Source organism: Sipha flava, unplaced genomic scaffold, assembly GCF_003268045.1.
Source record: "Sipha flava isolate LNK unplaced genomic scaffold, YSA_version1 43_pilon_pilon, whole genome shotgun sequence".
Taxonomy (NCBI): domain Eukaryota; kingdom Metazoa; phylum Arthropoda; class Insecta; order Hemiptera; family Aphididae; genus Sipha; species Sipha flava.
The window spans coordinates 1,123,143-1,135,977 of record NW_020273171.1 but is presented as its reverse complement, the minus strand read 5'-3'; the positions used below and the strand labels follow the sequence as shown (position 1 = coordinate 1,135,977).

The 12,835-nt window shown below is 48.4% G+C and overlaps 1 protein-coding gene across 2 annotated transcripts in view; it reads right to left on the bottom strand.

Annotated features, from left to right (window-relative positions):
- LOC112689280 overlaps positions 1-12,835 on the bottom strand; it is a 142,795-nt gene that overhangs the window by 66,066 nt on the left and 63,894 nt on the right. For both annotated transcript variants that reach the window (XM_025562909.1, XM_025562910.1), the window contains exon 2: positions 1,470-1,623. In XM_025562909.1, coding sequence (XP_025418694.1) covers positions 1,470-1,623 — 154 coding nt within the window. The remainder of the gene's footprint in view (positions 1-1,469; positions 1,624-12,835) is intronic.

Genomic DNA, 12,835 nt, shown 5'->3' with positions numbered 1-12,835 from the left:
ATTACACCGTAATAATAATGATGACAAATTTTCGTACGTCCAGGCTCATGAACACGCCAATCAAATACAACATATTAACGCGGTACAGCGGCCGTGTTTTGCGGCGTCGGGTACGCCTGCTTTCGAGAGGCTATCATGTTTATTCATAACGCGCGTGGTTTTTTTTTTTTTTTTTTTTAAATGACATTTGGCACCGCCCAAGGACAAGTATGTTAAACGACATTACGAAAAATACGCCCGCAGCGTGTACACGGCTCGTACGGTGCATAATATTATTGTTATGGACGTTTTAAATGTCCGAGACTCTGTTCGTTGGATGGATGCTTGTGGCGCGGGTGAGCGAGTGCACGTGAGCGTATGTACACGGAAAACGTTTTGCGGCACACGTGGGATGTGCGGAAAGTTTGCATTCCACCGGACCACACCCCCATCGATACCATACGTGTACCGCTACAGCTGGGGAGAGAAAAATGGCAAAAACTAATACGATACCGCCGTACGTATGCATTTTCAAGTACCCTTGACTGTACCCGGTTATTATTCGTCCGTCGGTCGGGTGGCGATTTATGCGGGACGATAAATATGCGACGTTCGTATTGCTGTTCGAACCGCACGTTAGATTATGGAGTAACCGCGATCTAACGCGTGCGAATCGCCTTAAACCGTTTAGCGTCTCGTGTAAAATCGGTTTAATATAATGTAAAATATTGTCTTATGTAAATTTACCGTCAAGGATAACGTATGTGTTGTACGTGTGTTGCGTATTTGAGATCAACGCCCAAAGGCGCATTCTGTTCCCGTGATAATCCACACTGCCCGGCACGGAACCCGTACAAAACCAAATCTAGCGTGCGGTACGCGCGGTGTTATGCATAGCCACCAGCGTGTGTTCGATGTGTTCCGCGGCGTACCTTAATTACACGTATTATTTTATTCGCGGTGTCCCGTCGCGCGCGTATAATATGAAGAAGTGCGGCGACGGGACGTAATATTAACCTAACAGTCACTACCGCTGGGCGACATAAACGATTTCGCGTCAGGAAATTCGAATAAAACGGTCGTTTCCGAGGACCGGAGTAATCGACAAGGTCGCCGCGCGACGTCCTCCTACGCGCGCGCGGAACAAATCGTCGTCCGTCGATCGCGTTTCACGTGAACGACGTGTACGCGCGCGTATGTGTGCGTGTGAATAGTGTTCCACGCACATACACACCGCGTCGGAGATGCGTGTGCAAGGGGAAAAGTGAAAGGCGGCTGTTGCGCGGTGGAAATAATGGTAAAAACGATGATTCGATTTTAAAAAGCGAAACATTAGCCGGGCTGCAAGGTCGGCGGGGCACGACACACACCGTTGGGTCCGGCCGGCCACGTGTTTTCAAAGCGTTCAACCGGCCAAAAATCCTGACGCCTGTTAAAATCTGTACTATGCTCGTCGCGCGAACGGCACAAATCTGCAAACGATCACGTACCTTGTACAGCTTGTCCTTGTTGTACCACACGTCCTCTTCTTCTTCCACCTGGACGGGAAATCCTACTCCCGAGTCCAAGTTCAGGTCGTCCCGGGACCTGGACAGTATTCGGCGTCTGGATATCATGTCGTTGGGCACTGATAACGACGGACAGCTGTAACACGAATCAGCTGATTAGAAAAACGCGCATAACACAATACGCGGGACGTGCACGTACGTGTGCGGGACACGCGGCTGGGCTTGTACAGCGCAATTCTTAAAATACACTTTCTCGACCGACCGTCGTTCGATCACTGTTGTTGTGCGCATGGCAGTGCGGGGACAATAGCGTCGAACCTACGGACTTTACGGTTTTCCGAGTGCAGTTACGTATAGTTTTATAATTAATGCGATGGCAGGACGCAGGCGCACGCTGCCGATCGGATCTCCGCAAGAAATGTCTTTCAACGCGTTCTCGACTGTACCACGGACATAGTTGTCGGAACGCGCGTGTCGCGGGCTCGGCAATGACTCGGTGCTGCCGAGGCTCGTGAATTATAAACGTAGATTATTTTAATTATTATTTATATATAGATTATTTTTATGAACCGCAGACGTGCTCGCGGTGTAACGCCGTCGGTTGTAGAACTAGTACTGTTATGCGATTGATAATGTATTGTGCCGTCCGTTGTACAATCGGTGGTCCGAGGCCCGTAACGGCGCGTACACGCGAACCTGTGTACAGCGGTGTCTCCCCGAACCGTACCGGGTTTCGGCGGTGGCGGTACTCGATTGAAAACATAGAACGTTTCAAGTGACGAGCGCTATTGTGTTTGATTGAAATAAAATAAAATTTAAATAAAAACGACCGAACGTTTCGAAAACGAATTCGTAAAAACCGCGAAAACGCTACGACGTACGGTCATCGGACAGCGGGTGAACTGTTCGCGGGGATGCAGTGGCGCTGTAGGCGTCGTGTAGGTGCTGCGTACGAGCAACGAGCAGCGTACATGGTGGTGATACCGTTTTTTTTTCGCACCACCGACGATCGGGGTGCACTGGAGCGCGTGTGGACGAAGAGAAAAGGTGCGCGACGGTAAAACTGCGTTCGGGGGAGGAAAAAATAAATAAATACACGGATAACGACGGGCGAAAGTGAAAAAACGCTGAGCGAGCGTGTGCCCGTTTACACGTCACACGGTACGTTTTTATAATTGTTACGTGCCGTCGTTCGGTGCGCGCGCAAGAAATCGTTCGTTCGTCCGTGCACGGGCGTGTATCGTCGTCGTTTTAACGGGTTCGATTATTTTTGCCAAAGTTTCCCCAATTAGAAAAAAACATGGCCATCGCGCGCACGTAACATGTGCACGTCTTAGAACTGAAACGCCGTGTTGCTGTTGTTTCGCTAGCTCCGAGGTCGATCCGGGTAACCGAGATGACGACCGCGCACAACCGTTGTTACCACGTCGGCCAGGTGGACGTGCGGCGCTCAATTGCACCCGGCCCGCACATTAAAATAAAATGTCCCGTAATCAATTGTATCGGCGTGACGTAATGCGCGCGTGTACTAATAATAATATAAACTACGGCCGAGATTTCGTTCGCATTACGTTTTTTATTTATTTATTTTTTTTTTTTTGTTAATTTTTTTCCCAGTCGGGTTCATGATTAATTCGGTTTCGTGTGAAAACGCGGCCTCACTATCCCGCCGCCGATTGCCGAACAATTTGTGTTCCCACATAGTGACGTTCTTATTTCTCCGTGGTCCTTTATTCTTTACGATATTCTACGCGCGTGCATAACAATCGAAGCAAATCCGTCGGCAGCGGTTAAAATCAGTAGGCTCTAAAAATCGATTTGCGCGCGAGAACGGCGACGGCGGCGTGCGCACGTTGCACAACATACGACGCGTAAATAATATTATTTTTATTGCTGTTGAAAGGATTGGCGATATGTCAAACCCGTCGTACATAACGTTATTAAAAGCAGTGAGAAATGATATGGTAACGGATCGAGGAGACCTATAAAAAATAGTCAGCTCTCGCTGTATTGTACCGGTAATCAAAATCGTTAGCTTATCGATCAAAACACACGCCCAAAGGTATGTATATAAAATTAACCCGATTCCTTAGTAGTTAAAGTGCGCACGGTGTTTAAGGCCAGTTTTCGCGAATCAAGTTGAATTAGTCGATAGTTCCGATGAGAGAAGAACAATCCAGACAGCGATCGGAAGACGTACGCGGAAAACCATTGACTGTCGACCGAATACGACTTTCGTACGATAAGGCGGACTTTGGGTATCGTTCGCGTACGGTTTTACCGGTTCGTCAACTGCACTCGGAATCGGTTCGAAACGAGGAAATCGTTCGGACGGGGCGAAGGGCAAACGGGAGGAAGGACTATATAAATTCCTTCGAAACCCGTCCGACGCATCGGGAAAACCGACCGTTCCCATCTCTGTGATGCCCGCAGCGTTCGGTCCGTTTGTCGGACGCGAATCTAATACGCGCGCGCGCACACACAATGTTAACAATAATCGCGTAAACTACGAGAGCGGAATTTCTCCCGTAAGACTCTTCAACACACGCGCACGCGCACAATCATAACAACAATAACCTATTACACACACACACACTGTTCCAACAGCATAATATATTATACGCGCATATGTAATGTACAACCGATGCGTACACGTGCAGCGTGTGACAGTCGGACGAAATTGTCCCGCGGTTCACGTCGCGCTGCGGAGAACAATGGCCGCCGTCGTCTATTTTTATTTTTTTTTCGTTTTCTATTTCTTTCGTTCCGTTTCGCGTTTGACGTATTCCGTCGACATTTGATGATATAGTACGGGTAGTACACGCGCCTCTTTCCCGTCCGCGCCCGTACGCCGCGCGCGTTTCGCAACGGAAAGTTGCCGCGTGCCTCTGCTCGTACTTTCGCCGCGGCGGACCCGCCGCCAACTCGCGTACGCGTTCGTCCGCGCGTTATAGACGCGCCTAGACGGCGGACGAGTAACGACTGATGGCCGTACGACCGGCGTATTCCGCGCGCGAAACAGCCGAGGACTAAACCTAACGTACGGTCCCGCGGGTCCCGGGTCGGGTTAGCGAACGAGCGGAATTCGTCTTGCGCCCGCGACACGAACTGCGCAACGCGGAGACCGAGTGCGCGACAAACCATCGCGGTCTCGGGTCCACGGACTTATGGGGTTCTCGGATCGACGGTCGTTAAACGTACACGCGAGGAAACCCTTTTGTTCCGCTCGTACGCGCAGTCAAAGGATACGCGACGTTTTACCGTCGACGGTGACCGCACACATCCGTGTCCGCCGCGACCGATGGATTTCGAACGTATTACGCTGATCGTACAGATTATGTACGCACGCTAGTGTTCGGGAATTCGTTTTCGAAACATTAAACGCGCGAACCGCGAATCGGATAACGGTTCGGGAGATTTTTTTTTTTTTTTTTTGGGTTTTTTTACATTTTTTTTTTTTTTTTTTATTTACTATTGGACATCGATGGAGACCGGCGAGGGTTACCATTTATAGAACGCGCCGGTGTAGGACGACGGAACGAGGCGTGGGTCGAATTACAGCGCACATTGTACGTGCGCGCGCCCGGCAAGTGGGCCGCCTGGCCCCCGTGGAATCGTACGACGACGACGGTGGCGGACGCGCATAATACCATACGACCGAATGCATAATGCATTTTTACGCGGTTGTTTTTTTATTTTCCAAACACCGAAAGCGACCGCCGCCGATGATATCCTGGCATTGTTCGATTGTTTTCGGACACGTCGTGATGTCCGGCGTGCCGTCGCGTTCGAATCTTCTTCGTCGGATACCGCCTGCATATAAAAGTACGCGGTCGAAGACCGTGCGCGCGACACCACAGAGTTACTACGGCGTAAACGTAAGGCGGCCAAAATCACGAAATCCCACCTAACCTAACCGCGAGTGTGCGCGAGAAAAGCCAATAAAAACGCAACGGCGGCTGCGGCGGAATCGAGACACGTAGGAGTCCGTTTTATTCGTACGCGCACTTGCCCCCGCACGATGTCCGGCTCGATTTTAAATTTGCGACTCTGCGACGTTCTTACACGTACGTGTACATTATAATATGCCGTTAGGCATGATTTTAACGGAATCGGACGGAAGACCCGTCGTCGTCGCCCACCTCTGTCCGACCGTTGTATAATAATAACAATAATATGAGTCCTTTTGATCCTACGCTCTTTTCCGCGGTCGGGTTAACGGACTTTCGGCAGAAACGTAAACACATACGTATCATAATACTTTACAACAGTTACGACGACCATGGCGCCACACGCGCGACCATTCATACCACGTGAAGTTTTTATTAACGCCGATTGTCCGGGGGGGGGGAGGAGGGCGAGTGACGATACATCCCGCCGGACGGTGGCGTGTCGAAGAGATTTTTAATAAACCCTATACGGACACGTCACGGTCGAATTCAGTACGATTATTATTTTACGTGTAATATTAATTGTTTTAAAAATATATACGCGCATATGTCCCGACAGTACAAATATACGGTTACTGCAGGTAACACGAGTGCTAGTGACTACCGAGTTCCTTCGTTTTCATCAGCGACTTGTTCGTGTGCCTTAACGGTATTGAATAGATCGAAAAATTAGTTCCTACCTATTCGCCGTGTCATATTGAATTGAATTCAAATCGAACATCGAAGTGGCCGAATCCAGGTCGTACGTGTACACGGTTAACGAATAAAAATGTGGTAATCGAGGGGCCAAGAATTCAATCGTGTGTAACACCAAACACGTTGATGTGAATTTGTTTTTCGCTCGTCCGCCGCGTCCGAAGAACTTTGAATCGCGATTTCCCGGACGGGCGAAGGACGAAGGAATGGCCCGCGGACAAACGGTTTCGGATCGTTCCGACGCGTTACGGAGGCGCACACAAATGTACGGTACGGTTGATTACGGTCTTCGAGTGCTGCGCGTGTAGTACACGACATAATGTCATCGCGGCTGTTGCGCGCGCGTCGTCGGGTCGGAAAGTTACTCGAGACAAAACACCGTCACCCGGTTCGGCGTCCGACGGGACAACGGTCCGAAACGTTCTCCGCACGACCGCACGACGGGATCCACCCGAAGACGCGTTCGCCATCCCAGTAGGTCGGACGTTTATCACCGACGGTCGCCACAGTACAAACACGGGCGACGGGAAACGTTTATCACGTCGCCGTCGGACAAACGCGTTTCATCGCCGACGGCGTACGCAACAACAACAACAACAACAATAATAATAATATAATACGACATTACGAAACGCGCGTACGGCTCGAGATCTTTTCGACGCGATACAGTCAATTAACACAGCACGGCCATTGTGATGCGCGCCGAGTGTTTATCATTCGTACCATTACTCAAGTCTTAACACCAGTCAAAGGGCGCCTCGTCGGGCACGTAAACACGCGCGTAATGACCGTTCCGGCGGGCCCGTGCGGCCCTCGGCCCGAGACGGTGTGTGCAAGCATGTCGTCAAACGTATGCGCTCGTCCGAGGAAACGGACCCGTGTGCGTGCCCGGTTGGAAATGAATGAAAACGAAAATAATCAACCCCCGCGGCACGGTGGAATAAAAGGAGCTCCGGACGCGCCGGAAGAGTGTCGTGCAAGAGGACCGTTAACGCGACACGATCAATCACACGGCCGCTCGCGAGTAATTAATGGTCCCCGTTGAACGTGCGCATCACGTGCGTATTATCACGGCCGTTGAAGTCTTTGTGTGTTTACGTGTTATTATTCGAAACGAGTGGGTTCGTGGTTTTTTTTTTTTTTTTTATTTTCATTTCATTCCTTTTAACACTCGATTATGACACGATCGTTCGACAGGTTTTTGACCCCGTAACTAGGCGAAACGGTCGACGACGTTTTAAGACGCGCGCGCGCGCTTGTTCGTATTATACGCGTACATCATTAGTTTACTTGTACCCGGACGCATCTCGATTATTCGGATTTCGTACGTATTAATTCAGATTAGGCCTAACGTTTTCGTCGACGAACGCCGTTAGAAATGTTTCGGTTCCGCGGCGTAAAACGATAAATTTTAAATTTACGATCTTCTCGCACTACTTCAATCCCGTATTTCGATAGGAGACCACGTCGTAATGGTGTATAGTGATTGATAAACTTCCGAGTGGTAAGTAGCTGCAACGGTGCACGCACGCGCACACGAAACGCGTTGGGTTCGGTTTAATCCGAGGAACAATTTCTAAAAAACAAAACTGGTTTGCGGTGTTACTCGCGACAGTAGTTTTACATAATATCGACGTACATACCAACGCGCAGTATTCGTTGTAGTAGTAGCATTGGTAGTGGTAGTAACGCGTTATATGCCGAACGCGAGAGGTTTCTAAAGTAAGAAAAAAAAAAGGTTCGCCGGAAAACAAGTAAACAAATAAATATCTAGAGTACAAGATATCGTACGTCTAATATCGGATCGAGTCGTTGGGAGCGTAGAATCTCTCTCGTGTAGTACGCTTACGAAACGCGCAGTTATTATATTATTGGATTTTCGAACGGAGAAAGTGTCTAACGTGTAATACACGGTTGATACACATCGCGGGTATCGTTTTGTTTTCGATTTCGTATTGCTGCGCGGCCAACAGAACAAGGTATTCAAAATGACGCAAACACAACGGACGGTCGAGGCGCGCGAGATGTTCGACATCCGAATTCAATCGATTCGAAAAGTTCCGTCCGGAGACCGTGTAACACCCGTGAATGCCGCGGCAGAACGCGGACGGAACCGCACACCGCTGACGATCATCGGATCGAAGATAATGTACATCGCGCATGTGTTGCGTCGTAATGCGATTTTCTCGTAAACCGAAAAGTCCGTGTATTCGTAGTCCCGAGGCGATGACGGACGGTAAATCGGTTTTCACCGGTACTTGTTGTTCGTCAAATCCCGAGCGGAAGAGAAAGTCGAAAGCTACTTGGCAATAGGATACGAGCGCGAACTACACACACACACACACACACACACATGCGCGTACATTAATTGTTGTAATGACGATGCGCTCGCGCGGTGTACGGTGCACGGATCGATGATTGGCAACGGGATGAAAACCGTCCGGGGAGGGGGGGGAAGGAGGAAAATAATTATAGACATTTTCCGCAACACGCGGACGGCGAGGCGAGAGAAGAAAAAAAAAAAGGCGAAGAGAAAAAATTTGATTTTATAACGAACGGGATGACTCGTCGTTTCGGGCGGACAAAGTTTTCGGCTGCAAGAACGCGAGTCGGCATCACGGGTTATGATTTACAATGTTATGTGCGCACACACGACGGATTTCCGTGTAATTCGGTTTTCTGGTCAATCTCCTCTTATGCAAACATATGCGCGTGTTGCGATCGCGGGACGTGCGTGAACCACATGGGTTTTTGTTTTTTTCGTCCATCCTTTTTTGATCGTTATATTCTTCTCGCCGGTCATCCGCGGCAACCTTGACTCGATTACCACACGGTTTTTTGCCGTCTTTAGCCGCCTCGTTGTTTGCGTTCTTAACAAGACTGTCGGGTTTTTTTTTTTTTTTTTGTTATTATTTATTTCCCCCCTCGTTATTTATCGGTTTTTTCCCGTTCTCCTTTTCACCGCTCGCCATTCGCACAAAAACCGAGACAGGCCCAGTAATGAGACGACGACGACGACGACGTACATACAACACGTCATTATCATCGTCAGACTTGGCTGTCGTCGGTCGCGCATTGTACGTCATGTAGGTTTGCCCTTCGGCCGGGGTACGATGACCACTCGTCAAATATAGTGGCCACTGTTTTGTCAACATGATTTTTCAGCCACGTGATCGCGACGAAGCGACGATGGCCGGAAAATGAACGAAAAGAAAAACTCCGTCACCGCTTGCGCGCCGGATGAACGTCGGTTATGGGTATTACTGTACGACGGCATCAGAGCCGTGTGCGCGCGCGCGTGTGTGTGTGTGTGTATGCTTAAGAAAAGGACGAGACGAGACGTTTTATTCGGAATAATAATTAATCGCGTTCGTGCGCAATACGGTATACGTGCGTGTACATATTATATTTATAATGCATACGCGTTATATTTTCTTGGCGATTGTTTTCGGGTTCTGTGAACGCGCACTTGCGCGCACGAGTGTGGGAACGGAGGACATGTCTCGTTCACGACGCACGTATCCTGAGCGTAAATTATACGTGTGAGTGAGTGTGTGTGTGTGTGTGTGTGTGTGTGTGTGTGTGTGTGTGTGTGTGTGTGTGTGTGTGTGTGCCTGCGACCGGCAACGATGTCGACGCGCGCGTGTAGGTACGCGAGGCGGGTACGTGATTCGGGACCCGAAGCGGCTGTGATCGGAATAATATCGAACCGGAAAGTTTTACCGTAAACGTCCGTCTCTCCTAAGTGCACGTGTTTAGTACGCGTACGCACGTATGGGTAGGCGACCTATACACGCGACGCGCGCTCAGAATTCCGAAGAGTAAACGCGTCTCGTTCGACAGCGGTTACAGCGGGGTCGGAAATGTTAAATTTCATACACACGCACACGAACAATACCTGAGGCCCGGACGGCAGGATCGAATGATTAACGTATACGTTTGCCGTCGGCTGTCCATACCCGGGGTCCAAGAAATATTGTACGCAGCAATACGGGGTGTGTGAGTGGGTATTGCGATTGTAACCATAGGGACTGCGGAAACGGATCGGAAAATCTCCGTCAACGTCCCGGATCGACGTGCACCGTTCGACCAAACACTCCGCATTTGCGGAGACGTAGCGATATTCAACCCGGCGATCATCGTGACTGTTAAACTTACGCGTTTTGCATCCCTAGGTCCGTTCAATGAAACCGATCGAAATCACTATTTGCTGCGGGGCGTGCATTGTTGTCGGACATGACGTTGGTACGTACGTCGACACAGACGGATATTTAGTACACCGAAACGTGAAAATACCGAAGGACGCGTAGTAGCAACGTCACTTAGCAGCTACGCGAACGTACCGAGTCGCCGTGGTCTTAAATGCTTTGATCGAAAACGATGGTGCTTTCAACGGTATGGCATAAGACGATTATAGACGATTATTGCTATCATCGTGTTGAACTTTGTTATTTTACATCCGATTTTACCGCTGTTCCCTATAATTTGTGTTATTACGATTAAATTATGTTCATAGAAAACCACGCGTGCACTCCGAACACCATAAGCTCGTACCAGTAATAGTATAATAAATGCTCGAACCGATCGCTCATGGTTTCGTACTTGAAACTAGCTCAATCTGCTCCGCGTGCTCGCAGTCACCTCGATACACTAATTGTATTAAAACATGGTCTATACAACTGTTCAATTTAAACGAACGGGCACGCAGCACCGTTACATAATACGCACTCGACAAAATCATAAGACGACGAATCGACGTATGTCGATGGAATAAACATTATAATATTCGATGCGCGTGCAAACACGCGCAGGTGGAATGATTTTTTCTGCATATGATTAATATTGCGAGCACAATACACCTTGTCAATGGTTATTTCATACACTTGGTACGGACCCGAAACAAAAACTACACGCGCTACCGAGGTCGTATCAATAATAACACAATATTTTAGGGGACTTTTGAATAAACACTGCGTTGCTTTGGTCGTAAACGTAATTATAATACATCGAATAAATTAATAACGCTTAGAAACGTAAATATAATACCGATACCGAACTGACCTTGTAAAGCGATTTCGATGCAGAAAATGCGAGTTTTTGAACGATGAAGGAATAACGAGTGATTAATAACACATTTTTTTTTTCGGCGACACTGCGAACGAGAATATTATGGCGCGTGCGTTGCGCTGCTAATATGTTATTATTCCGTTTCAACAACACGTTTTACTCGCCCTTTATCGCGTGCAATGGTCTTACGCTACATGTAAATCGTCAAGCTAACATTTCGCGACTAATTATGTTATGGTCATTATCACGCGCGTAAATATTCTACACGCGGACGGATCGTTTACCGCGGTGCAATCAGTGCATTTATATGTCCCGTACTCGACACCGCATCACGTCGGATCTCAGCTTAAGTTAGAACGGTACGCGAACGGGTGTGCGCGCGTGTTCGGCCCGGGATCGACGGTTGAACTCTGGGGTCGGCTGGTAGTGGATCACTCGTACGTTGTTGTACGCGTGATATAATAGCTATTATGCAAAAACGATTAGATGTGATTTTGATTGCGTTCGGAAAACGCTGTTCCGTTGTAATTGAATCGTCGATTGTTTCAATGGCGCGCGAAATGTTTCGCTTGTACGAGACAAAACGCCGCACACCGAGATATGCGCGACGGGAGATCCGCATTGTATCCGGTGAACACGAGCGTTTTTATTTATCAATCCGCGACAACGGGTTCGTGAGACGGACGAAATCGTCTCCGCGTGAAAACCCGACGACCGCAATAATGTTTCCCGGTGCTCGGGTACGAATTCGCGCGCGTTTTTCCGCGCCGTTTTCCGACGGCCGATCGGTAAATTAAATTTATCGCGTAAGCCGACGCAACCGGGTCTGACGTTGTACACGCGCAACGGTCGATAAAAGTAAAAATACGAGCCTCGAGGCGACGTTAATGAAGTTATTCTAGACAGCTGTGCACTAGCTGCTGCAGCTATACGTTCACCTCGCTACCGAGACGGACGATCGAAAAATAAAAAATAAAACCACAAGTCTTGTGCGGACGTAATGGTAGAAAAATAAAAGTAAAAAAATAACACGAACCCATAAATAATTACAAGTCGTATTATTTTCACCATAAATATCGTTTTTGTACAAGTTGAAAACGTTTAAACGGTAAGCCCGACACTCGCTCATCAGATTTACCTAATCCGCGGCCAACAATGATGTGTAATATTGTCTTATTTATTGTGACCATTACATTTCTCCCCCACATACCTCACCGCCTTTAAACGGTAAATAATATTTAATAACCTATGCCGTCCGCACTGTTTAATCTATTTTTATGTAACGGAACACGAACATTATATAAATCAGTATTTCTGTATTATTTCCATGCATGGAACCCAGGAAACGGGCCGGACGGCACCGTGTGAACACCGCCTATGCGTTCGTTTCGAAAACGCACAAAATGAAAATCAAACGTAACCAACGACAGACGCGACTCGCCAAAAATAATCTGCCCCACAGAGATATGTAAATCGTTTTCGATGTCCATAAGTTAGGTGGTCGGTAATCGATAAAAAAATAAAAAGCAAACCTCTAACCGCAGTGCGTAGATAATATGCGTGGGAACGTACAGGAATTGTCGAAACAAGAAGAAACAAATGTTACAACCGACCGACGTAAAACGAACGCGCGGA